The sequence below is a fragment of the Amaranthus tricolor genome, chromosome 6 (genome assembly GCF_026212465.1).
Source record: "Amaranthus tricolor cultivar Red isolate AtriRed21 chromosome 6, ASM2621246v1, whole genome shotgun sequence".
NCBI lineage: Eukaryota > Viridiplantae > Streptophyta > Magnoliopsida > Caryophyllales > Amaranthaceae > Amaranthus > Amaranthus tricolor.
Window position 1 is genome coordinate 6,369,871 of NC_080052.1, and position 23,402 is coordinate 6,393,272.

The 23,402-nt window shown below is 31.8% G+C and overlaps 1 protein-coding gene across 2 annotated transcripts; it reads left to right on the plus strand.

Annotated features, from left to right (window-relative positions):
* The first annotated feature begins 3,614 nt into the window (after window positions 1-3,614).
* LOC130814834 (nuclear pore complex protein NUP1) lies at window positions 3,615-16,765 on the plus strand. 2 transcript variants are annotated; one of them, XM_057681062.1, is made up of 8 exons: window positions 3,615-3,971; window positions 6,991-7,058; window positions 10,327-10,487; window positions 10,980-11,151; window positions 13,431-13,739; window positions 13,819-13,905; window positions 14,366-15,001; window positions 15,724-16,765. In XM_057681062.1, exons 1-8 carry the CDS (start codon window positions 3,749-3,751, stop codon window positions 16,276-16,278), a joined length of 2,211 nt encoding a protein of 736 aa, XP_057537045.1. In that variant the 5' UTR covers window positions 3,615-3,748; the 3' UTR covers window positions 16,279-16,765. The 2 variants fall into 2 exon arrangements, with proteins under 2 accessions (XP_057537045.1, XP_057537044.1); XM_057681061.1 differs by having other exon boundaries at window positions 3,616-3,971; window positions 10,980-11,181.
* Window positions 16,766-23,402: the final 6,637 nt, after the last annotated feature.

The window sequence follows — 23,402 nt, forward strand, 5'->3', positions numbered from 1 at the left end:
ACACGGATAAGGTGTTTTAGCTGTTGGATTTATAATGCTAATATCAGATCAGCGGTCAAGAACGTGCCACGTCATCGCCATTTGATAAAAAAGGATTTTGGTTCTTTTCCTCATCCTATAACAGCGAAATAGGATACTTCACTTCCCAAATCCCGCTCTAATAAACCCTAACCCAACCTCCCTTCTTCATCCACTCACTGAAACCGGCAGCCCTCTTTCAATCCCATTTGTTCTCCTCCAATTCGGCCGGTAGAACACGTTCATCTCCGGCAGCTTGTAGTACCGTAGCCTGTAGGTATGAAGTTCTAGTTTTTTTTCAGTTTACACTTCACACTCTCACGGCCCAAATACCCAACAATCTTAAGGCAGTCGAAGAAACCCTAGTTTCTTCACCTTCACCTTCATAGCCGCACACACTGATTGAGTTTTGCTTTGAGTAAATTGCTTTAAGTTTTGACGATAGCCTTTTCATAAAATTTGTGCCAGGTACTTTCGGATAGGATTGATCTTCCATGTTTGCTTGTGAAAGGGAGTCTATACATAGGCATTGATGAGGAGGCTATGAACTTGATTAAATTTGGTAAAGGAAGGTAAGGGCTGATGCTGTTGTCTTTGAAAGTTATATTCATTGGGGTCAGTTTTTACTTTCTTGGCATGCTTAAAGTCTGTATTTATGAAGATTTAGTTCAATTCTCTTCTGTATGCAACCTTATCTGCTTTGGAAGGAGCCCCATCGTGTAATTGAATTCTGTATTTATGAAGATTTACTTTCTGTAAGCAATTCTCTTCTGTATTGAACTTGTGTTCTTCCTTTTATTTTCTCCATCGTGTAATTGAAGAAGAGTTGAACTTGATTAATTTTGGTGAAGGAAGGTAAGGGCTGATGCTGTTGTCTTTGAAAGTTATATTCATTGGGGTCAGTTTTTAGTAAATTGCATAAATTATTTTTCTAGATTCTGATTCTTCTTTCAATAACAAAATTGCATAAATTACATAATTTGTTTTAATTTATCGGTCATTCTCGAGTCGAGATTTTCACTGCTTCAACATTGATAATAATGTAGTTTGTCGTCATTCAACCATCTTCTGACCCTAATCATAACTTTTATGATCGGAATATAGGGTACATTATAATGATAATGAATGGTCATTCTTGATCTGAAACAAAAGTAGTTTTTCTTCATATTTGTTTGTTTCTACAAGTGTCTCTCTGCTTCTTCACTCCCCCTTTTACAGATTATCTCTGTTTTTTTCTATAATATACATGTTTTCCATTCAGTACACATTTTGTTCTTTCTCCTAAAAAGAATTCTTTTGGGTAATTATAATTTCATAAATTTGTTGTTCTTGATGTTATTTCTCTCAACTTCTTCCTAAAATTCAATCAAATTGTAGAATTTAATTGGGTTTTTCCCTTATTTAATTTCTTCAATTTTGTATTCAAACAATTTTCATCAAGTTTCAAATATTTCTGCCATAATTGCTTTTTTGGTACTTCTTCCATAATTGTTGGTTAATGTGATTATGGTAGTTTTTAATCCCTGTTTTTACCTGTTTTTAGATCACTGGTAGTTATTTAGATCACTGGAAGTATCGCTTATATAATACTTCATCAAACTGTAGTAGATTATAAGACGATCTTATTAGTAAATTGTAAGACAAGTTGAAATTTGTGTTGCTAGTTATGAATAACATTGCAAGCTTCTTCCATGTACATGAACTTACTTTTTCCATATTATTATAGCTTGGTTGAAATATTTTGGTCACGTACCTTTTCTGTGTAATAAGTTGAGTCCTACAATACTGTAATGAACAAACATTGTTTGTTGTTGCTGCACAGACCTGCTGAGCTGTTGTTGACTCTTGCTCTTTCGAGGTTGCTCATTCAGCCCACATCTACTAATACTAGTTAATAGCTGCAATTTTTTGTTCATGTAATTTTTTGTTCGTTCTTTATGTAAATTGCTTTTGAATATTGTTGACTAAATTTTTTCTTTGTCACTAATTTTTAATAGCTCATTATTTGGTAGCTTGCTGAACACGCGGCGTTTGTTGACCTTGAGAGGCATTACAATGATCTCACCCGACATGTGATACATATTCTGGTAGCAAAATTTTAGGCGTTTGTTTTTTGTATCTTTCTTTTAAGAATGAATTACTTTCTTTTAATACTTTTTTGTTTGTTTTTGTTCGAGATTGAAATATGGTACCACAAGCAAAGTAGCAGTACGTGAGAGATTTTGGTGCTCGTTGTCGACTTTTATATTTTGTTTTGGAGAAAGTATTTAATGGTGGACATACTCACGTACATTTGATGGATGATACTTTTATGGTGGATATATAACTATATATAGTTGCTGATTGAATGTTAATTTTTGAGGTTAAAAACTTGATATTTGTATATTTACATTAGGTGGATGTATAAGTGATGGACGTAAATTTTTGAGGTAAAAAACTTGATATTTGTATATGTTAATTTGGTGGATGTATAAGTGATGGATGTAAATTTTTGGGGTTAAAAACTTAATATTTGTATATTTAAATTTGGTGGATGTATAAGTGATGAATGTAAATTTTTGGGGCTTAAAGCTTGAAGAATTGGTGGAATCTTATTGGTTTATAATTGATTTAAATATCATGGGGAATCTTATTTATTTATATATAATCTTGTTTACAATCTTTCAATATTAAAAATTAGTTTTCAAATATTCAAAAAATCATAATTAGAAAACTGAAATTGGACCTAATTTGCTGAAATTAGGTGAAAAATTGATTCAGATTTATAACAGTTCGATTAACAATCGGTTCGGGTTGGTATTAGTTCGGATTAAAAACAGTTCGATTAATAATCGATTCGGGTTTGTATCAGTTCGGGTTATAAACAGTTCGATCTTAATCGGTTTTAGTCAGGTTGCATTCGGTTACGTGCATAATTTGGGTCGGATTTGACTCGGGTCGATCACAGTTCAGTTCGGGTAACATCGGTTAACATTTATATGTCGGTTATAAAATTCGGATGCAGTTCGAGTTCGATTTTGCCCTTTTCGGTTATCAAACGATTCGAGTGCAGTATCGGTTCGGATAATTCCGGTTCAGTAAACCTAAAAAATTAACATTTTTTCGGGTCGGATAATTTTCGATTTCGGGTCGGATTTTCGGGTCGGATTTCGGGTCGAGTTTGTTTTGAACAGCTCTATATACTCTCTACAACTCTCAAATCTCGTTACCCATTTCCCAATCTCCTAATTTTAGATTTATGTAATTTAAGTATTTTGAGCTTTTTTTTTTTTTTTTTTTTTTTTTTTATGTATTTGGAGTATTTTGGATAATGTATTATATTATTTTAATTATTATTAAGACCTAACTTTATAATTTGTATTTTATTTTTAATTTTAATATAAGAAATACATGTACCGCTTCTTAGAAAACAAGCAGATAACAACAAATTATATACCCGCAAATACGGACAAACTTTTAAATATTTGAGCCCCCGAATAAATTTTTATGACATTACCCAATTCGCTACTCAAGCCCGCCCATAAACAACTTTATTAATTACGTTGTCCTATCAAATTTTGACGTTTAGTATTTAAATGCTTTAATACAAACTTTGATTTACTCCTGATTATTATTATTAGAACTAACTACTCAAAAATTGGAATACACTACCCGCAAGGCCGCAACAACCTAACGGCAAAAAATATTGCCGAAAAAAAAAACTTCCGATCTCCAGCTCCAGCCTTCAAGAATGGCAGGTGTTTTCGACCCTTCTAGAATAGCAGAGATTCACAGAGAAGAACCAGATAGAGGTGGTGGCGGTGGGGTCGGAAAGATTCGAAGAGAGAGAAAACCTCCATCGAAACCCTATGATCGTCCGCCTCGTACCCGTTGGATTTCACGTTTAGTGGACCCCGCTAAACGTATCTTGTCCGGTCTTCCTTCTCTCTTCTCTTCTTCTTCCGTTGATCAAGGTATACTATTTCTCTTTTATGCTCTTGTTTGATTTTTTAGGTTATGTATAATGTTTATTGATTTTTAGGGATTTTGTTTGATTAATTGGTTTATTGTTTGTATTTTATATTTTTTACGGAGAGATGAAATTGGTTACTTTGTGATAATTTTAGGTTTAATCTGTTTATGGAGAATTATGTTGTTTTAAGTGGCTGAGCAGAAATTTCACAATAATTCATTTTGAGTTCTCTTCACTTTACAGTTTTTCTTGAAAATTTTGGGACTTAAATATAAGTAATTCAACTAAAACAAAATTCATTTAAAGGTACAATCTGACAATTTCCACATGCCCAAAACTAGTCCTGTTACTTTCATTTTGTAATGTGTGCTCACATGATGCTGGTGATAGGTTTTATGCAAGTTGGTGAGTTTTGGCTTGTTAATTAGCAGAATTTGACTCTTAGGACAAGTTTGGCCATTTATATTTTTAACTATGCATTACTACAAATTACTTAGGAAGATAGATATTTTTAGAATATTAATGAAGTATAGCAATAAAAATTTACAGTAAAAAATTGCGAAAAAAAGTTTACCTTTGCAAGGATAATGAGCCTGAGATTAGTGATCGTTGTTGGAAGTTGGTAGGCGGTGGAACTTACTCCTGTAAGTATTGATGTTATATGCATCCATGTCGTTCAAATTGCTCTTTGAGTTTTTACTGTAGAAATGAATGAGCTTTGAATATTAATATGATCAGGAGTGATGTTTGTTGAAAGAGTTCTATACACAAAGAATTTTCGATATGCTATAATGTGCTTTGTTTTAATTACCTATGATTGGTTGAGAGCTCGACTAAGTTCAACTACTAGAAAATTAAAGGAGTCTACTCTTATTTATGGATTGTAGTAAAATTAATGAATGAAGAAGGAATATAAGGTTCAACAAATGCTTTGTTAAGGTAAACGTAACAATGGTTAATAAGCATTTCTTATTTGAAATAGCCATAGTTTGCACTTTGCACTATAGATAATGGATCATTGCAATTAGTGTTTTGATGAAGTGTTCACCAAAGTTTATTTTTAGGATTTATGGGAAGTGCATTTGAAGGTAAAAGAACAAAGAATCAATGAGCGGGATACTTGTATATAACTCGTATATTCGTACTAGTCTAACATAATTCAACCACAAATTTTCTTATTGGATTTAAGATTCGCTCAAAATTCCCAAAAAATAACCCAAAATCGACCATAATTCGTTTCTTTCAATTTATGATTTGCAAGGAGATTATCAAATTATGTGATCATGTTTTGTAGTTATGGAGGATATAGTAAAGAAACTTGTGCCTGAAGGAAGATAAGAAAATTCCCAAAAAAAAAAAAGATAGCAAGAGTTAGTTAACTCTAAGTTTTAAAAGACGCAAAGTAAAAGCTCGAGCTTTTCATTGGTGAGGAACTCCGTTTGACTTAAAAACTTGTAGAACAATTCTAGAACATATTTGATGCTCAAAATATGAGATGATGATATTATAATTAAATAATAGCTCTTGAACATTTTTATCATTTGGCTCATTGTCTATGATAGGGTAAAATAAAACATGAATCTACATTTTTATGCAATTTGTCGAATTGTTCTATGTCTAATAATTTTAAATAAGGAGAACAGAGAAACTTGAAAAATCCATTAGAAATAAAAATGAGAAATGTAGAAGAAAGAAGATTGATAAATTAAAGAAGAGGGAAGTTAAAAGGAAAATAATAAAGAAAATTATACGAAAAAGCAACAAAAATAACTACACAAGAAAAGAAAATTTGATTTGATTATAGAAAAAACTAGAAGACAAAAGACAAAGGATCTAAAATAAGGCAACTTTTTTGTCTAATTGTTAAGTGACAAACCTAAATCATTTTTCCTCAAAAGTACAAAAAGCACAAGCCGCTAAAAGAGCAAACGACTAACAAAAGTGCACACCTTAATCCTTATCTCATATAAGAAAGTGGTTTTTCTAGATCCTCCAATTGAGGCGTACCTAAGGTGCACTTTTTATAATTAAGAGTTCATTGGAAGGACACTTTATTAATTCCTCTTATTACTTCTACAGACAAATTAAATTTTGCATCCTGCGACCATTCTTGCGCAAGATGACAAAGCTACCTGGCTATGTTTATAACTTCCAATTCCTAAGCCTATCCACTTGCTTGGACCTGGATCAGCCTCAGGTGTATTTCTGCTCATCTATATGGGCAAAAGCTCAAGGTTTTTGATTTTCATCTAAAAAATCTGAAGAGTGTTAATGTATTACATTATGTTTAGTGGTCATTGCTTGATGTATTAGGAGTATTAAGTATCGTAGATTTCAACATTATCATTATAGTAGAGTCTATGAGCATGTTTCTTAGATTATTGTGGAAAGTGCAGTTTTTTATATTATGTTAATTTGTTGCAAAGAATAAAAGTATGGGGGTAAAGTTCACTGACAGTTTCCACGTTATGGACTAGATAATGAATAAAGGTCAGTAATGGACATCGATATGTGGCTTAAACTTTAATGAGATGCTACATGAAACCTTCTTCATGGAATGAAAGGGAATGGAATTTAGCCTAGTAAAACGGGCGAACTTTAATTTTATCCATTGTCGAGAGGCCGTGAAAGGTAAACATACTATCAACTAGGTATTGATTTTGATGTTTGACACCATTGGGATCTAGAGAATTTGTGGATACTGAATAGTCTCTTCTGAAGATTAATTCAAGGGACTCTACTTGAGTAGACAGAATTTTAAACTTGATATTATTCATGAAAATTTAAGATTTAGCATAAATTTGGACAGGTGGACATTTGACATTTCTTGTACTATTTTAGGTTTTATCTTTATGAATCCACTGGATATTTTTACATTATGCTATCCTTCATTTCTTTTTTATTTTTTTATTTTTTCTATTATTTGTGTATATGTTATCTTATTGACTTGCTTGAGTTTTGTTTTGAAATGCCGCTTTACATCCTATATGCTCTCTGAGGATTTTTTTTTTCTTTTGAAGTTGATGATGAGGTGCATACAGAAGTAGAGCAAGAAGCTGGAAATGCTGAAGAGGATTATCCAACAGATGTAAGACTTCTCTTTAATATATTATGTGCACTTGTAGATATGTGGCTCATATGGTTGAATAAAGGTCTATTATTATGACAATACTAGATACATCACAATTTTTTTAGTGTGCGTGCATACTCTAAAAGGACGCTTAGAGTGGAGTCTAGGGAATCATAGTAACAATTTGTAGACTGGCCAGTAGAGTCTTCACTGATCTGTTCCAAGCCTGTCAGTGGGAGTGTAATTGATATCTACCAACGACAAACCTATAAATTTAAATGGTCAATAGCCATTGTACCTTACCTTATGCAATGCTGAACTTGCTTCTTTTGTTGCTTTGAATTAGTCCCATAGGGGTAAGTTAGTTTTTAAAGGAACAATTGGGTAGGGCAAGAGAGAGATAAAAATATATTTTTCCTTGTGGCCTCTGTTTTTTAGTTAAGGGGTATTTGCAAAAAATTGTGAACTCAAAAGGTTTCCTAATGGCTGTTTGCAAACTCAAATATTCTCAAAAATTTTGTAAAAAGGAATTGAAAAGGGTGCAAGGAGTTGCAAGTTATTTGAAGATTGGCCTTGGATAGTGGGATTTGACCTATAAGTCTGTAAACATCATCTTTTGAAGATGTTATTAAATGTTCTCATAGAAATTAGGAACTAGGAATTATCCACCACTTTGCATCACCAGAGCTTCGTCTCAACCTAAGGATCCAAATCCACAAACTATTTGTGTTCCACAACTTTCTCTTTTATGTTTGAGGCTTGCAAGCAACAATATATTTTAAGATTATGGGAGTGATTTGGTACTATTTATATCATTTTTGTTTAAAATTAATATTTCATGTGGTTTTGGTGATACTTTATTGGTTGCATTTTGTGCTCCCATCTCGTACTCTATTTTATATTAACATAGTTACTTGCTATATGTTTTGTTTACTTACCTCTCATGTAAAACGGGTGGTTAATTTGTAGTGGATCTATCGGTAAGGGTACTCTCCCTTTTGGGGGAGAGGAATGCAGTTTCTGATAGCTTCTATGTTCCTCTTTGATTTGTGTAGGTCTTTAGCTATGGATTAAAATCCTTATCTCCCTTGACCCACCAATAACTCCTGTTAAAAGAAATATTGAAATTTGTTTCATCAAATCCACTGCCTTACATTATAAAGCTCAATTAAATATTTAAACATTGACCATCTAAGTTTTTTCTCTTTTGTGCTCCTCAAGATCAATGCTTGGACTCAATAGTAGATTACTATATATATGTGTGTTTATATACTTGTTTTATGACTTCAATATGTAATTACTTTTGTATGTAAAAAGTGAAATATCTCCAAGTACAATCTTGCCTAGGTTTTCAAATTCAAAACCCATCAAAGCTTTATCTACATGAAATTGTTGCAAGTTTAACTGGAAAAAATCCAAAAAAAAACCTAGGAAATTAAAAAAAAATGATTTATTAGGGGATTGGTGTTTTGCTTGTGGTGGTCGCTGTAGTGCTGTAACTCTTTCTGTCTTACTACTATATCTTCCTTGTTTCTTTATCCACGCTCTCTTCATTCTCCTTCGATCACTTTACTGCATTCTTCCCTATTCATCATCTTAACTCTTCCCCCCCTCCCTTTTTTTTCTTTCCTTCAAAATTTTTGTTTGCTCTTATTTTTCCCCGTGAGTTAGGCATGTTACATTTCAGTTTCTAATTTCGTTCTTATCGAAGTCAGTTTTTTTCCTTTTTTTTAAATTGGAACTTTTTGTGGCGTAGTTTATGAAGGTTTTGATCCATAGGCAGTGTTAAATCATCAATATTACTGAATTTTGAAACTTTATGAAGGAAAACACTTCTATCCTTGATTGCAATTTCCATTCCTAAATTGTACTTCTATAAAATCAAACTTTATGAAGGAAAACATATCTTCATGAATTGATCCATGATACTACATTCCATTATCCTAATGCCACTAAGTAGGTCCCACCCTAGCAGAGTTTGAGAGAGGGTTAGATTCTACTCAACTTTACCTAGTTACCCTTGTAATAACAAAGAGGTTGATTTCCATTGACTATTTATAGCTAGCATCATTTGCAATTTCATATAAATAGGGGGTAAATAGTCAATAATAAACCAATTTTTGCTTGATCCGCTGAAAATAAACCCGCCTATTATAGATTTTTAAATAAACCCATATATTAGGTGTATTTGTTAAATATAAATCCAACTATGTTTTGTAACCATCTTCAAAAGTTCTTTATAAGTCAAGAATTAAAACTAAATAATTGTTGGGTTTATTTTTTCAACAATTATATCGAATAGATGGGTTTATATAAAAATAAACAATAGTTGGGTTTATTTTCAGCAGATCAAACAATGGTCGATTTATTTTTAACAATTTCCCCTATAAATAAGTGCATATGATTTAAAGAATCATTTTACAGGTACAATATTATGAAAGTCAAAGAATTATTTGGCTCCATTGAGAATGAACAATCCTTGATCCATTGACGTTTGATTAAATTTTTGTATTTGATGAACGTATTTTAGCATTCGTTAAATTAAGTGAAAAGTTTATTATCTAATGTTTTTTGTATGTACATGATAACCCTATTATTATAAGTTAAAACATAAATGATGAATTTTCAGATTGTGATACCAAACATTAAGTGATGGACACCCTTTTAATAGTGGGCAAGGGAAATCATGAAGTGGTAGAAGGCTATATATTTGATGTTATACTAAGTTACAACTTACAAGGTTAGGCTAATGAATGAGAGGAAGTTTTTAGAAACGGACAAGTAGCTTTGCCACTTTTATGTACTATGACATTGGCTGCTTGCAATATTCTTTTGATGCTTTCAAATAGAGCTCTTATTTTTGGAAAGGACTGCTATACTTTGATGCACTTTTATCAATCTATGCATGTATGTGTTGAGGATGCATTTCCTTTGCTAATCTTGCTATTGGTTTTATTGAATACTGGCTTCAGTAAGAGTATGGATTTTTTTGTTTGTTGTGCCCATATTGCTGTAACCTTTGATGGTTTAAGCTGGCCCAACCGTAGATCAACACATTCATATCAAGCCAAAATTATTAAGTCATGTCTTTGGCCATTTGAAATAGTTTCTTTAGATAAGCTGTTGGTAAGTGTTGGTTTATGTTGTTTATTTCCCTATTTTTGCTTTGCTACTTTTGCACATGGTTGTGACTTTCTAATTATTCTACTTATGTATAACTGCTCTTTAAAAAAAAAAAAAAACATCTATCTCACACTGTATGGAAATTGCAACAATACCATTTCAGCTTGATGTTCCTGAATCATCTGGAAGGGTTGGTCCAAGTCAAGATAAAGGAAAATCAATACTTGATATTTCTGATGATGACGGACTGGATAAAAAAGCGGGCAGTTCTGAGGTTGGAGCACCTGACATTGAGCAGCTTATCAAGGGGAAGACTTTCTCTAGGTGAGCTTTTAAGATGGTAATTTGTTGCTGTAGTTTTCTATGGTTTGGAAGTATGTAATGCTCTTGTCAGTTAGTTGTTAATTGTTAGTGTTCTCTTTGTTCACTTCACAAGGTTCATGACTGAATAAATTAATTATATAGACTTTGTAGCTCTCTTTTTGTGCTATGGGTTGTGGCATGTGATGTTCTTTTGGGCCTATTTTTTTCATTAATACCTAGTTCTTCCATCTTTTTGGTAAGCATAGCAGCTGATTGGCTGAAATGCCCTTTGTAATCATTGATATTAGCATATTGGTAATTCTTCAATGAGGCCATCTCTCATACTAATTTATTATGAAAATTGTAGTAATATAACGAGCAAGTTCCTTAATAGGAAAAAACACAGTTGTCATACTCACATGATTATATCAAGTTATTATGAGGCTATTCCATGTTTAAGTTTACGTTAAAAATTTTAAATCTATTTACTCATTGTCTTGTTTTAATATGTAGGGAGGAAATTGATCATTTGATGAAGATACTACATTCCAGAGCTGTTACAGAGGAGCAAGATAGAAAAACCCCCAGTATGACTAGCCCAGATAACGTTGATAGAGCAGGAATTTCTAAAAGAAGCCATAAAACATCATTAGATGAGGAGGAAGAATTGAATAGATTTCAATTGGTAACCTCATCACCTCTTTCTCGACCAGCTGTGAGTACACACATTGCTTCCTGATTTGTGCCAAAAAAAAATTCTTTGTACAATAATATCTTTATTAAATAATCTTGGACTGATATTGAAAATTATTTACTTGATAAACAGCAATGTTTTCTAAAGAATATGACGTTATGACTTGTGAGTAACTATTAGCTGAAAACTATCACATTTTGATTAAGATGATCTCATGACTTCATTTTGTTTATTTTTTTTATTTTTTATATAGCCGATCGCATCTTTTGGGACTAAGGTGTTGGTATTCTGGTTGGTATTGGTAAAAGAATCTTGAGTGTATTGATTAACATGCAATTTTCTGTGTGATGTACTGGATGCTGTAAAGCAGCATCAAAGAATGTTCTATGTTTGAAGTTTTGATTGTTTTTTGTTTGACATCTTATAAACCTTAAATGTGACCCATTAGGGTATTTGATGATTTTTAATTGCTTTCACTAGCTGATTTCTTTTCCAAATCAAAAGCAACATAATTTTGCTGTTTCAATATACAATTTAAGAAATGTATTATTATCTGCATTTTCTTTTTAATATCTACACTTTCCGTTTTTATGCTATGTAATGTGTGAAATTGACATCAAGTATCTATAAATGTGCATAGTATATCATAAAACATTGATATACTAAAGGATCTTGCTAGCGAACGCTCCTGAGGCACGGTGGTTCGTTGAGGAAGCTATTAATCAATTTTAAATACTAAATTACAAAATAGTTTAAATTTTGAATTACATAATCATTAATCATATTACGAAACATAGCATTAGAATTGAAATTTATCACCAAATCATGCGTCAAAATATATTATAAATTTTTTAGCTTTTATTTTGTTTCCTAATTTATTTTTTAACATGTATTATTATTTTTACTAACAAATGCTCTAGGGGCGTTCATTAGTTCATTAGCTTTTTACCATAATAACAATATTTATAAAGACGAATCAAACAAGAGTTCACTTGACTTTGTTTTTCATTACACATCGGAGAAAATTTGTAAAACTAAATTGATTGATTAATAATGTTTAATATTCATGTGCAGCTTTTACTAAAAAACAAAGGACATTATTTGTGTGTTTATATCATCAAAAGATAACAACGATGTTAAAGCCTTTTCCCAACTATATAAGGGTAAATCACATGAACCAAAACAAATTGACATTAGAGATTGTCTCTAACAAAGAGTATGGCTTTCTTGGCCATTATCTTTAATACTAATCTATTACAGTAAAGAAGACCAAATACGAATGATCGTCTACATATATTCTTTTCCAGTCATTCCTATCTATTGTAATATGCTATTGCAGATCTCATATCTTCATTTTATTTTATTCAATCTTATCCTCATCATATGCAGAGTACCTCTTTCTCTATTAAGCTCCTCAAATTTCCAACCTTTAACCTTTGTAACTGATGCACTATGTCTTTTTTGCACATGACCAAAACAGAAACAATTTTATCTCATAAGTTTCAATATTTGAGAAAGCCCTTTTTATGTCTTCTGACAAAAGTAACTTTTATTGTTTGTACTCTTGGTGTGCATTGTTTTTTTATCATGGCCATTAGGGAAATCTCATGTTTTTATGGTTTAGAGAAGATTGTTTTGTAATCTATATTCCTGTGATGGAAGCATGTTTGGAACCATATTGTATTTATAGTAGCTAATGAATACAATATCTTTGGTACGACAAAAAGAGAGCTTACAACTAGTAGGAATTGATCTCTAAGAACATCATTCTTATTAGGAAGTTGAAGTATAATCTAACTTCTAGCCCAATGGGGAAATACTATATGCTTTGAGTCGGATCATTATGAAGTATATCTAGAAGCATGGAACTTTCTAATTAAGAAAGAAAGTCAATAATGCTCTTTTCTAAAACATTACACGAGTTATTTCATTGGCTCTCTGCATTAGCTGTATGCAAAACAGACATTTCCTGAATGCTGGTGGGTCAAAGTGTATGATCTTGCATTTCAGCTCCTTCCTGACAAAACCTTGTTTTCATTTGTGGAAATTGTTTCACATCCTTTTTTTTTGTCTCTCATCCTATCTTTGTAACTTGGTAGAGTATGTTAGCATTTTAGCGTACAGCTATAATGGGAAACTGATTTTGTCAAAAAGTCATCAAGTTGGCTTCTAATTGACTGCAAAAGGTTTGGAGTGATGTCACTTCACAGTCACTGCAAACTGTGTTTTCTGAGTTCCTGGGTAATTTGATATTGCTTTATCTTCTGCAGATGCAACATGCAATTGGTGCTTCTCCCATCGATATAGCTAGAGCTTACATGGGTTCCAGAACTTCTGAAAAGTGCTTTACATCTACGATTTTAGCGCGGAAAACTGAGAAACTTGGATTTAATAGTGAATTGTCATCCAACCCAGTCTCTCTATCTCCTTTGCGAAAATCTCCGATATGCTGGCCTGGTGCCATCACACAGAATCAGTCGGATTATTCAATGCCGCAAAGTCAGCGTAATAGATCTAGTCTGCGTTCGTTTTCTCGAACACCTTATTCAAGGACCATTTATTCAAAATCCAAATCCAAGGTTTGTCTTATACATATACCTTTGACATGTTCTGTTCTGGTTTAAAAAGATGCTAAAAAAAATTTCTTACTGGCTTCAGTTGACTCCATTGCGAGGTGAAAGTGACAGATTTCCAAGCATATCACCAGTACCTTTTCAACCTACTACAACGCCAGTTTATGAAAAGGTATGTACACTTTCAAACTATTTTGGCTCATAACAGTCCTGTAATAAATAGTAAGGATACTTGTCATAGTGAAAATTGTCTCTGTATACGACAAATATAGGGGGCATTTTATTTTTGTTCAAGATTTCTAGAAGGGCTCTTTATTTACATTAACATGATATTTTAGGAAAGATATTCACTTATTTACTGTTCTTTTAAATAGTTTGATTCAACTTTTATAAGGTGTACAATATAAAATGTCTAAAATAGTAGCAATAGCACTGTTTGTGATGTATTAGCCTCTATGTTCTGCATGGACTGGTACTTTGTACAGCTTGCACATTTGAGACTCAAGCAGTAATCACATTGAGTAGAAAGTTTTGGCTCTACAATACTTATTTCCTTGCTCATTTGATATATGGTTTATAACTCGCAGCCACTTTATATCTTTTCTTAATTTTTATCTGATTAATGTTTTAAGGTGCAATCGTTCAACAATTTAGCTGAAGGTAGTTACGGAACTGGAGGACCCATTCGTAGGACACGGAATAAGTTTACTTTAGCTACACCTGCCAAGGAATCTACTTTATTTAGCGCTGCACGGAGAAGTCCTTTGGCAAGAGAATCCAGTGTGGATTTCATGCCTAAGAAAACTTTTGAACTGGGCAGTTCCAGCAATACTAATATTGAATCAGTAAAAAGCAAGACAGCGAGCCCTGAAGCTGGGATACGTAGTGTTCATCCACACAGTAATAGGATTGCTAGGAGGATTCTGGAACAACTTGATAGACCAATCAATCTTAAAGATCAATCAAAAGATTTAAAGTTGGCTGTTTCATGGAAGAACTCTACTGCTGCTTCACCTACACCTGTTCAAAACAACAACCCTCCAAGTCTGATAAGGATTGGTATGGGTAAAAGTAATAGTGTGGACAATGTAAACTTTGTGAATGGAGAGAGCAATGTACTGCCCTCAGAAAGAAATAATACCCTCATTGGTGCTGGAAAAGATGTTTTTGGTTCTGCAATGTTCGAAAAAACAACTTCCATATCTGATGTTAACAATGGGCCATTACAGATTCTTGGAAAACTCAATTGTCAAAGTAGCTCAGAGCAGGTATTTACTAATTTCCAGAAGGACATCCTTGAGTCTTTTTTTGCTCCATCACTTATTCCCCATTTTAAATTAAAAAAGTTTCTCCTATATTTGTCCTTGCGCAAGTGCTATCAACATTGAGACCTGATTAGCATATAATGAATGATAATTTGATTGATTTCCAATTGAATCTCGCTTTGCTACTGGTTGGACTTTCTTATCGTCTGCGCTTTGCTCAAATTGTTTCAATTATCTAATTATGTTATTTTCACCTTTGCAAATTATCTTTTGTAATAATAAGATAAGTTCCAAATTAGTTGATAGTAAAGTTGTTTTGGTACTAAAATTTTAGATGACTTCTATTAAGTTTAAGATGAGAACAACACTTTGATTCATCCTTGCCTAGTTTTGACCATACATAGTTGGCCGGTGACCATTTGCATGTCCTATTACCAGTGAAATTAAACTGTTTTCTCTGAAATTCTCTGGCCGTCAAATGTAATAGAGAAGAAAGAGGGAGAGTTGGCTGCACTTTGCCAGAGTTGGTATGTGCATGATTTTTACTCTGCTATATCAGAAATCAAAATCTCTATGACCCGCAGCAAGTGTTCATCAATTATTTCTTTCAGGAACTGATGGTGGTTTTGTGTTGAACTTTCACCACTAGCTCAAAATTATCATGTTTTGGTTATTCTTGGTTTTTCATTCCCCATTTCTTAAAATTTTTATCCCTGATTTTGCAGGGTATGAATAATAACCTGCCGAAGACGTCTTTGCTCTTTGGTGACACAAATAAAGTAGCTGCGGCCATCACAGAGAATGTAGCTCGATCTGAATCACAACATTCTCATAGAAAGCCAATATTACCATCAATTGCTGTTGAGAAGCCTGGTATGAGAACCACATTTTCTTCAATAGCAAGTCCTGGCTTCACTTTTCCTGTTACCGCATCTTCTACCACAACCGCTGAGCCACCTACACCATCTATCGTACCATCTTTCTCAACTAGTCCTCCACAACAGCCAAAAGTTTCTCCCAATTTTCCCACCTTTAATTTTAGCAATAAGATAACAATTGCACCTCCAGTTGTTGCCTTTCCATCTTCAACACCCGTCACTCGGAATGATGCTTCAGTGCCCAAGTTCAAATTTGGTTCAGAAAAGCCTAGGTTATGCTTTGCTATTGCAGGAGAAAACGCTCCATACGCTCCTAATGATGCTGATATCCCAAAGTTCAAATTCGGCTCAGAAAAAAGCAGGCTAAATTTTGGAATAGCCTCTGATGCTGTGTGCTACTAGTGATGATGTACTAGTTCCTTGACAGCTGCTGGGATAGCGCGGATCTGTCCATCTTCTTTTGGTTAGTTATTGATACATCAATATCGTCTTAAAATTTTTTTTTTTAACCTTTTTAACTCAGTTTGGTCCCCATTTTTATGAACTATGTGAAAGTAGGCTGGACCAGGAATTCTACTGTTTAATGAAAGCTGAAGTTAAAACCTTATAGCCCCCTACTTTTTGCACCTTTGTTGTAGAGTTGGAGTAAGGATAATGCATATGGAATACATGGGGAAGATAACTTTTGCATCTGAAAAACAAAATTTTCTTCAACCTTTTTCAATAAAATAATGACTCAATGCGTTTAATTTGGGTTATTAGGTTTTACGACATTTTAGTCGGATCATATCTTGGTTGTAATGCTTATGCTCGCTCGACACATTTTTGTCTTGAATAAGCCAAATCTAACTCAATCGTCCTCTATGGCTTAAGATATGTTCTGTATGAATTCTGTCTCCATATAATTGCAATAGCAACTCTTTGTCAAGTATCAAGCAACCACGTAGCTAATATTTGAATCACACAAGTGATCTGTTTACTTTAAAGCATATAACAAATAAAGAACTTTATTGTTAAAAATATATTCTTTTCTATTGTTAAGAATCCTATTTTCTATCTTTTGTGTTACCTTTTCAAACTTGCATAACATATGGACTGTGAAAAGAGGCATCCGCATTGGAGGGATTAACGTAGTGCTATTGTGGGACCAAGTACGGATGAGGTACCAAAATGATACCATAATACTTGCTAATTACTTGTTATATTGCAAATGCAATCATAGCATTATTTATTTATTATTTTTCAATTTGTAATTAATTTTAATCTATAAGTTAAATCATAGTTGAGTGAGATCTTAATTAATTCATCATAATGTAAAGATTATAAAGGATTAAAATAGTACATTGAACTACGTGAAAAGTCAAATGTTGCAAGTATTTTAGAACGAAAGAAGGAAATATATTTGAGTAAGAAGTACTTGTCATGTAAAAAAATGATCATTTAGATATTTGAAAGAAAATTCCATTCAAAATTGTATTTTCTTTTTATTTTGATTTGCTAATATATAATACTTGTAAATTTTGACAAAATAGAGGACTAGAGCTAGAGAATCATGAATCAATTAACTAGTTGAAGACTTTTTTTATTTTTTATTTTTTTCTATAATAGGATTCAATTCTTCATATACATCGTGATGCCATAGTAATGAATAGTTTCTTTAAAGGCTGTTTGTTGTGATTAGGGATGGCAACGGGTCAGATCTAGACCGGGTCCAGGTAGACCCGGATCCAGATCCGTTTTCAGGAACAGGATCCAGATCCGGACCCGAATCCGCGGGTCCAGTTTTGCAAGACCCATATTCGGATCCGCGTATACTGCGGATCCAGTACCGGATCCGGGTCCAAAACGGGTTTGACTTGTTTTTGCTTTTTTTTTTTTTGAATGTGTTGAGTAGTACTCATTCGTCTTCCTAATCAAAAAGCAAAAGACAAAAGATAAATTTTCAACATTTAATCAAATACCAACAAGGATAACCTCAGCAACAGATTTCAAACTCAATTTTCTTAGCCAGAACATTTGACCAGTAACTGAGTTAGACTAACATTTGATTTGCAATCACTCAATTTAAACCAATCCGAAATTTGCAAATATCCTTAGCAATTCGCAAGAGAATAGAAAAAAGATCATCAGATTCATCACAACAACAAACACCCGCGCAATCAAATCAAAAATTCTGAATATGAAGCAACTTCGACCCACTGTTATTTCAGTTGTGCAATTGATAAAATAAAGTTAAATTAGTATTCAGTTGAATGATCTCTAAATAATTTACCCCTAAAATGCACAGAAATCATGCAAGATTCTTACTTCCAACAATCAATAAACCTCAAAGCTTCACTAATCATCGCATTAGATTAAGTTTATAAGATACAAAACCAAAAAAACTCTTAATAAATTACAACATCAAACCCTAAAGATGTAAATTACGGCTAAGTGAAACCAACAATCGCAAAAAACTACTCAAGAATTCAACACAAATAAAAAATGTAGGAAAAAAAATCAAAATTAGGGTTTATTACCCTCAAATCCGCCTGTGAGGAGAGGGGAGGAGTACGCGGTGGCCGGTGGCTGTCGGCAGGCAGTGAGGGCGCCTTTTTGGGCGGTGTGGCTGAGAATGGGGCAGGGGAGGTACTGGAAGTCTGGAAATTGCGTGAGCGTGAGGGAGAAGAAGAAGTGGAGAACCGAGAAGTCGAGAACAGATCAGAAGGAATGAAGGAGAACTGCGTGCGTGAGAAGTTTTAGGTACTGAGGTCTGAGGCAGTGAAGGTTTTACGTATTTTTAATATATATTTTAAGAAATATTTAATATATATATATATATATATATATATATATATATATATATATATATATATATATATATATATATATATATATATATATATATATATATATTAAAAAAAAAAACGGGTCCTCCAGATCCGCGGGTCCGGGTCTGGGTATTTTTCTCAGATCCGGATCCGGACCCGTGAAATTTAAACGGATCTGGATCCGACGGGTCCAATTTTTTAGGACCCAGATCCGTGAAAACGGATACGGATCCACAGATTCGGGTCGGGTCCAATATCCATTGCCATCCCTAGTTGTGATACTAGTTTTACTTATTATAGCTAAAAGTAGAAATACAAATATGAAAAATTAGTGTGCTCTTGTTTAAGGAAGGATAAAGAAAGAGAGAATGTCTTTCAAATGTCAAAGTGTATTTTTTGATGGAAAAATGAGATATATGAGTTAATTCAGTGGTTGATGATTGTTTCTATTGTAGTCTATTCTAATGAAAAATTTTATTTTCCTCACCTATAAAATGATTTTTCTAATTCTCACCTATACCTTATAGGAGATTATCCTTGCTCAAAATAAAAATAGTTTCCATTCCTTATTAAAAACATCTTTTTATTCATTTTAAAAAGTAAAATTCTGAAGTCCAACCTATTTACCTGGCAAAACTCGGTGTTTGGTCAAAGTTTTTACTTTAATTTTTGGTTTGCTTTTAGTTTTAGACTTGTTGGTTGATCAAATGGCTAAAAAAAAGTATTTGCTAAATGATATTTCACTTGGTTGTAAATTAAATTGACAATTAAGCTGAAATAAAAAAATGTAATTTGATTAGCTTTTTTATCTTGTTTTTTTTGGATTTTTAGCATAAACAACTAATAATCATTACCAAATTTAACAAACATATTTCTAAATAGTAAAATTATTTAGTTAGCTTAATTAAAAGTCAGAAAAAAACAACAAAAATTCCAATATATTCTTTTGATCAACAAGTCAACAATTAAAAAGCTATATCTAAACAATACTATTACAATAAAGAAACTCCAACTTCAAATTTGTATCACAAACTCACAATAGTAAGTACAATACTTGTCAAGTCTTAAGCATTAATCCCTTATAATTTCACCAATATTTATTTATGGTTGTCTTATTTATTTTATATTATTTTATTTTTAATAATAATCCATATAATTATTTTTAGGTTTTTGATATACATAGCCCTTAGGGTTAAGCATAAAAAACCACAAATTCCCTTAATTAATGCAATTTGTGTTTTTCCAAAAGAATTTAATTTATCTTTATTCAATGATATTACAAACATAATTAAAAACCAAAAGTCAATAAATGCAATACTATTAACAATATTAGTTTTTCATGTTTAATATTCATTAATCAATTAAGTTTAACTACAAATTAACTTTAACAAAAAAAAAATTCTAGATTTATACAAAGCTGGAAAAATATTTCCCATCTTCAAGTTATTCAATATTCTTTAAAAAATAAAAGTCACACACATTCCATCTTCATGTCATTGGATGCACAATGTTTGTAGGAGACAAAACAATTTGATATTCTTGGAACAATCAAAAGCCCATCAAATGAACAATTTCCAGCAAATAGAGAATGAAAATACTTTAATTAAAAGCTATAAATGTTACCTTAGAAATACCTACTTTGATATATTAAGGGTGTAAAAAATATTAAAACTGAGGATGTAAAATTAAGCAATAGATAATGATTTTATAGAAAGTATTAAAAACTATACTTAATGGTAAATACAATTAATCTAGAGTAACAATTAATGAAAATTATAGTACTAGTAAAAATAGAGAAATAACTAAAAGTAACAATGAAAATATACACAACCTAAATACAAGGGAGTCAAGATAAAACTAACTAACTAATCTCACAGAATTAAAGATATATAGACTTTACTTGTTAAATGCATTGTATACTTTCACCAAATACAACAAAAGACACATATGATAGAGTTAATTTTACAAAATTAAAGAAGATAGAAGATAGATATTAACAATCTACCCATATCCAAAACAAGAACAATTTAATCGATATTGGTAATTTAAAAATGATGGAAGATGAATTAAAAAAAATGGAGAAAGTGTATAATTTTTGGGGGAATTAAAAATTTATTTTTTGTATAATGAAGATTGGGACTTAAAAAATTGTATTAATGGTAGATTCTTTCTCACTTAATAACTACAACAGAATTATGTCTATCATAAATGCTTATATGTATCCCTTAGGGATACATATATCATTTGCCTTATTTTTAATCATATCTACAAATTTATTTTCTCTATTAATCTGATCTATATATCTTTTTCAATAATTTCTTATTTGTCTTATTCACAAACTGCAAATCAAAACTTTTTTTATGCTCTTAATTTGCATTATTTTTTATTATCTCGCTTACTTTGCCTCAGTTCTTATTTCAAAATGAACCACATGCTTTTTTAATCTCGTTTATATATTTCAGTTTTATTTTGATATTATATACACAATTTAATTAGTCCGTCTTTATTTTTTTATATGTAGTTTCTCTATTCATTTATTATCAAATTCTTACATTTCTTTTAAAAACAACTTATTTTTAAATGATGCATAATCAAAGGAAATAGAGTTATAATTATTGGGATGGTTTATCCCACATTGACAAATTAGAGATGGTGCACACACTTTATAAATTATTAAAACCCTTCTTCCTAATGCCATATGGTTTTGGGATGGTATATATCTTCTTGGCTTATAGCGTGTATGCACTTTGTATTTTCTCGTTTATATGGTGGCATTCACAATAAGCCCAACTAAACTTAACATGATATTAGAGCTAATGGTTCGATCAAAAATTAAAATGATAGGTCCGAAAAAAATGGCGTTTCTAACCTAATTGGTTACTCCCACATGTGAATTTGACGAGGATTCGCATGTGAGGAGGTGTTGAGATGGTTTATCTCATATCGACAAATTAGAAATGGTGTGTACACTTTATAAGTTGTTGGAGCTCTTACCATTATCATATGGTTTTGAAATGATATATATTTTCTTGGCTTATGAAGTGTATTTACTTCGTGCTTATCCGTTCATATGATAGTATTCACAATAAATCCAACTAAATATAATAGTAATTACTCTCTATTTCTTTGAGTTTATGATCAAAAATATTATTTTCCCTTAAAACATGTCAATAAATTCTAAATAAATAAATATTTACGGGAGGTACAAATTGAGAGGGAGATAAGAAGCAATTTCATTTAGCAACGATTTTTTAAGAAACGACACCAAGTTGATGTGCTGGAATTGGTGGGGCCGAGCCAAATTGAAACTTGAAAGGGGTAAAGGAAAGATAGAGTTGTCAAATGTCAGGGTTTAACAACGTGGGTCCAACCATTAACTTTAGTAAGGCCTACACTTAACCTGAAGTGAGTGAGTCAGTGAGTTGGGTTTCCAATGTTTTTGTAGGTTTGCTTGGTTTTGGCACCCGACTTTAGTGGGGTGGACATAAATAAATAAATAAGAGTTTAATCATTTTTCTCTCTACTGTCGTATGAATTTCGTTATATTTTATTTTAGCACCGGATTAAGTACGGTGGATAGAGAAATCTTCTATAAATAAATACTCTATTTTTATTTATTTTTTCTATTTACTTCTTTTTTTTTTTGCATATATCAATAAAAATTTAAAAGTTAAATGATTTACGTTGTAAGTTTTTAAATTTTTTTTTAAAAATAGATATTTAAAAAGTATATATATTAAAATGAAATTTATTAATATTCACATGAATGTATTTTTTCATATAGATCAATGATAAATCAAATTCAAAGTTTGGCACCAAAATTGTTAAATTCTATTTGAGAGTAACACATAAAAACAAAGCGAATAAATAAAGGAAAATTCCACATGGTGTATCGAACTTTCATGAAACTCCAGTGCTAACATATTTGTAAGATTTTTCCACATGGTAGCATCCAATTTATGCATTATCTAATGGTTGTAGCATTTTTCGTAAAATTCTTATCAATTTCCGTTTAATTCACTATTTTGACGTTTCTATCCTTTAAATGTTGGTTGTCATCTTTATAATTTGTCCTAAATCATTTTTATGCTCTCAAATGTTTAATTTAGCATTTTGACGTTTAATTCACCGTTTAATTCATCAATGCTCTCAAATGTTTAGGGAAAATTATAAAGACAACAACCAATAATTAATAAGGGTAGAAACGTCAAAATGGTGAATGAAACGAAAATTGACAAGAATTTAACGAAAAATGCTACGGCAGTTAGATAAGACATAAACTTGATGCCACAATGTGGAAAAATCTTACAAAAGTGCTACCTCTGGCGTTTCATAAAAGTTCGATGCTATTATGTGGAATTTTCGATAAACAAATAAATGTTTAATATTTCTCTTTGTTGTGTCATGAACTTTGTTATAGTTATGTTTGGGTAGCAACATATATATATTTTTTTATTTTTTATCAGCACATTTAATTTATTCATTTTTATTTTATCAAAATATATTTTTTTTACTTTTTCATAATGTTTATCTTTTTGCTTATTTTCTCTTTTTGTGGTTCTTGAAAGAAATGTATTTATTGCAAATTTTATGAGACAAAGAAATTATGATTTTACTATAGTAAAAAATTTGGATTTTAGTTCAATCGATTGTGTTTACTTCATTCATATTCTATTTAATCTCGCACTTATGTCTAATCTTATACTCCCCCCATTT